The sequence below is a fragment of the Lonchura striata genome, chromosome 12 (assembly GCF_050655825.1).
Source record: "Lonchura striata isolate lonStrDom1 chromosome 12, ASM5065582v1, whole genome shotgun sequence".
Taxonomy (NCBI): domain Eukaryota; kingdom Metazoa; phylum Chordata; class Aves; order Passeriformes; family Estrildidae; genus Lonchura; species Lonchura striata.
The window spans coordinates 14,793,261-14,797,292 of record NC_140714.1 but is presented as its reverse complement, the minus strand read 5'-3'; the positions used below and the strand labels follow the sequence as shown (position 1 = coordinate 14,797,292).

The 4,032-nt window shown below is 42.5% G+C and overlaps 1 protein-coding gene across 25 annotated transcripts in view; it reads right to left on the bottom strand.

The window, feature by feature from the left end:
- POC1A (POC1 centriolar protein A) overlaps positions 1-4,032 on the bottom strand; it is an 88,429-nt gene that overhangs the window by 44,258 nt on the left and 40,139 nt on the right. For 16 of the 25 annotated variants that reach the window (XR_014958167.1, XR_014958171.1, XR_014958172.1 and 13 more), the window contains one exon: positions 186-321. The exons of 3 other annotated variants lie outside the window; for them this stretch is intronic. Coding sequence is in view for 6 of the 22 variants with exons in the window: in XM_085590652.1 (XP_085446778.1) it covers positions 223-321 (99 nt within the window). In the remaining 16 variants the exon portion in view is untranslated. Of the gene's footprint in view, positions 1-36; positions 322-4,032 lie in introns of those variants that run through there. 6 more of the 25 variants (XM_085590652.1, XM_085590653.1, XM_085590654.1 and 3 more) reach the window with 1 other exon arrangement.

The window sequence follows — 4,032 nt, the reverse complement described above, 5'->3', positions numbered from 1 at the left end:
CTGGAAAGTACAAGAGATTACAATTGTTACCCACACTTATGAATAAAATATTGCTTTTATTTTAGTGAAGTAACAAAGCTATTTACAGACACAGTAACTATACATTCCAATTGAAAAATAGATTGTGCTCAAAATTGTTAAAGCAAGTCACACACAGTCTGTTAGAAACACAAACAACCTCAAACCTCCCAATTCCTTTAGCTCCTGTCTGATCTCAGGAAATCAGTTTGTTTTGTTCTGAATGATTTTCTGCTGAGTCTCAAGACATTCCTTCAGCTTGTCTTCAGTGAGTGTCAGCCTCTGCTCCAGGATGGAAACTGTCTGCAAAACAAAGTAAAAACTGCTGTTGAGCTACTGACAGAGACACACTGCACACTGCACTCTCAATAAAATGCTAAATTCACAGGAATATTTCGAGGTATTTCTAGGCTGGAACTCGTGTCAGCATTCCAACAGGGCAGAGCCCCGCATGACTTCAGAGAGGAGCAATAGCAGACAGTGGGCACAAAGCCCTCCTGCAGACAACACCAAGCGCCCATTTCAGCACTGGTGCTTTCAGACTGGGCTCTGCATTTCCTTTCCTGGACAGGTTCATGAGGCACCAGACACGCTTCTGCTAACAAAACATAGATTTTAAACAATTTTGCTCAGTTATGGCTCTGATTTTATCTCCTTGCTTCCAACCATTTCCTCCCTTCCCTGAACACCATGGGTCTGCTGTAATTAAAATGCTCAAAACTTGCTGGACAAGCACCATGACAGGCAAGAAAACCTTCCCAGCCTAAGATAATGCAGCAGGAGTTGGAGGGGGAAAACTCCATCTATATCTATAGCAATATCTACCTCAACATAATGCCTACATTTCTTTGTGTAATCCAGTTACCCTGCAAAGGATTGCTCTCTTTCTCCTCAAGCTGAAGTCATCATGTACAGGATGCACAGGAAGAACATTTTAACCACGTGGCAATAAAAGCTTCTGCTGAAAACCTTTTATTGATCACTCCAAGATAATCAAGGGCCCCAGCTATGCACAACCACTTTCAGCTTCCAGAGACACCAGAATGGCTGATAATGGGTGGTGATGATTTAATGCTTTAATATCCATAAACTTATCAGCAACGATCAATAGCTTCACATTTTGAGCACTTTTACTGCATAAATAACATCCTCTGCTAAAAACAAAGGATGCTCAGAACCCTGGACTTTAATAAAGTAATTCAAATAAACTTGGACAACCGCTGTTTGTATAGCAGTTATACATAGAAAGCCTTTTAATAGCGCATTTCGTAAGCACATCTCTAAGTGCCTGACAAAAGCAAGCAGGTCTCATTATCCCCATTTTACAGCTGGGGAAACTAAAGCACAAAGAGAGGAAATAGCTTGGCTAAGGCCACTTGAGACTAAGAAAAGTCTGCTGTAAAATGATTTGGGGAATGAGACAATTCGCGGGGGAGAAAACAGACATAGTAAAAACAACAGCAGGCATAAGGCAAAGCCATCTTGCAAGACTGCATCAAGGAAGTCAGAAAGGGCTTGAGGTTGTCCAGTACATCATAATGCACCTTTTCCTCCTCCCTAAACCCAGTTCAAAGTTTATTTCTAATATATTTCTTATTTCTGACCTGTAACAAGGCAGAAGAGCTCTGCTGCAGCTCTAGAAAGCTTCACCTGAAAGAATAAACCCTGCATTGCCCAAATATTCCATAGGCTACAGCACCAGCTGCATTTAAGTTTTTTCCTTCTTTATTTCCATCCCTTTGAGGCACAGGAACTGAAGTACACAGAGAACCAGAAGAAACATTGTGGAGCCAGCAGGTAACATCCCAGGTGCCCCAGAGCCAGCAGGAGCCCTCCCATCTATTCAAAGGAGAGAGGACTTAATCTTTTCCACATCCAGCCGTGCCATTGCCTAGTGACTGTCTTGGAGACCAGGACAAAGCCACCAAGGGCAGAACACAGCAGGCCAAACGTCTACCAAGGGTTTACAGCAAAGATCTTTATCCTTTAAGAAACCAGACAGAGAATGAAAACCAGTAGGGATCCTGGCTTTTCCATCTAAAAAATGACCTAGTAACTCAACACTCCAATAAAAAGAGAAAGAATGAAACATTGCATCAAATTTCCTTTAGAAAGATAATCAGCTGAATTAAAGGCCCAGTCACAATGCCCTGCCAGAAGCAATGCCCAGATCACTCATGGTTCCTCTGTTCCATGATTTACTGCCACCATGATCCTGTCAATAGGAGTTAAGAACTGTTACACATGGCAATATGAGACACAAGTAAAGCAGATTTCACAAAGTGTTGAATTTGTGAGAAAGCTGGAAGGAAAATGTTTATTGGAATGGAAACTGCGTGTAAGTATAAGCAGAAACTTGCAGTGAGTATTTTTTGGAAACTAGAAGTGGAAAAGTAGTAGTCAGAAATTAAATTCAGGAAGACCAAAGTAGGAATCAATGACTATAGTCCATTTAGACTTGAATGTATGATGAATATAAATAGACAGGGCATCTGATATCCCAGAAAGGTAAGGGAAAGCACAAATACTGCCCAGCTGCTCTAAGTGCTATATTGCAACTTGCACAGAAAAGCTCCTTTATTAGCAGCTGAAAGTTTTACAATATTTCCATGCTGCTATTTATAAATCATGTCATTCTCAGGAGGCAAATGAAACTGCACCCATTCAACTCCTGCATGCTTTTGCTATGGCTTCTTAAAGATAACAAACCAGCAGTGAAGCCAAGGAGGAGAACACTAGCCAGATCCTGTGAAGATTCACCAGAGCCCAGTTTGCACTCTGTAGCAGGATCTAGGCTTCCTGGTGTGTCAGGAATATAGTACATGTCTCCATTACGCCCCAGGGAGTAAATGCTGGATAATTTATTGAAGTCCAGGCTCAAATTGGCACAAGGATAACAGCTTAGGCTTAAACAAGAAAAAAAGACCAAGCTATTTATTTTTAAAGGAGTATTTCTGGCATTACAGTAATATACTGAGCATTACTATGGGCACCAGAACAGAATACAGGAATTTTTCAGAGAAAACTTAAATCACTTCTACCAACACTTCCAGCAACATTTGTCTTCATTTATCTTCACAGACTCAGCATTGAAAAAAACCACTCTTCTCTTTGGAAACATTAATGAGAAACTATGGAGAAATAAAAAGTTGCGTCCAATTTACTTAAAAATTCTGGGGAATATTCACTTCCATCCTCCTCCAGGACACCTGAACTGCAGCACCCAGTAGTCATTCTTGCTTACCTGATACAAGCCCCTTATGGCATTCCTCCACGTTATTTTTACAACCCAAATAACAGTGATTTGGGATGCTGTTCCAAATGCTCTCATCTTTTCTTTAGCCCCTCTTAAACATGTTTGATTAAGCAGCAGAGATAATTTAAAAGCTACTGGCCTTAGGGTTGATGCTTCTGCAGCAGCCCCGGAAGGGCTTTTCAGCAGGACTGATAAGGGGAACCAGGTGCTAATTGAACACCAAAAGAAACCAGTTCCACCAGCATTGAAGGAAACCTGAACAGCAGAGTCCAGAGCAAGGAGCAGAGGTCACCAGCAAGGCTCTGCAGCAGCAGTGGAGTCCCTACCAGGAGAGATCCAGGCAGATGGCTGCTATGAGCTAAAGCAGGACTTAGCCTGGAGCTGGGGGCAAGGTGGGCAAGGGCACAGAAGGGTGGAAAAACTAATGCTCCCCCTGCTCAGGGACACACTCTGCAAGGCCAAAGGTGCTGCACAGGGCCTTTCCAGTATGCAGTCACAGTGTCTCTGAGTTTGCCATGGAACAGCACAGGGGTCAGAGAACTGCCTGACTGATCATCACTAATCAGGGAAACCCCCAAAAATATGGACACAGCAGTTCCTCAGATCAAGTAACAACAGCTTGGCTGAACCTACAAGGGATATGATCCTGCACAGTGACTACACCACAGATGTGTTCTTGGCGCCGTGCAGGAAAAATAGGACACTTGCCCTTCTATTGGTGTTTCTTCATAACAGAAAATCCCTCTCTCCCACTGATC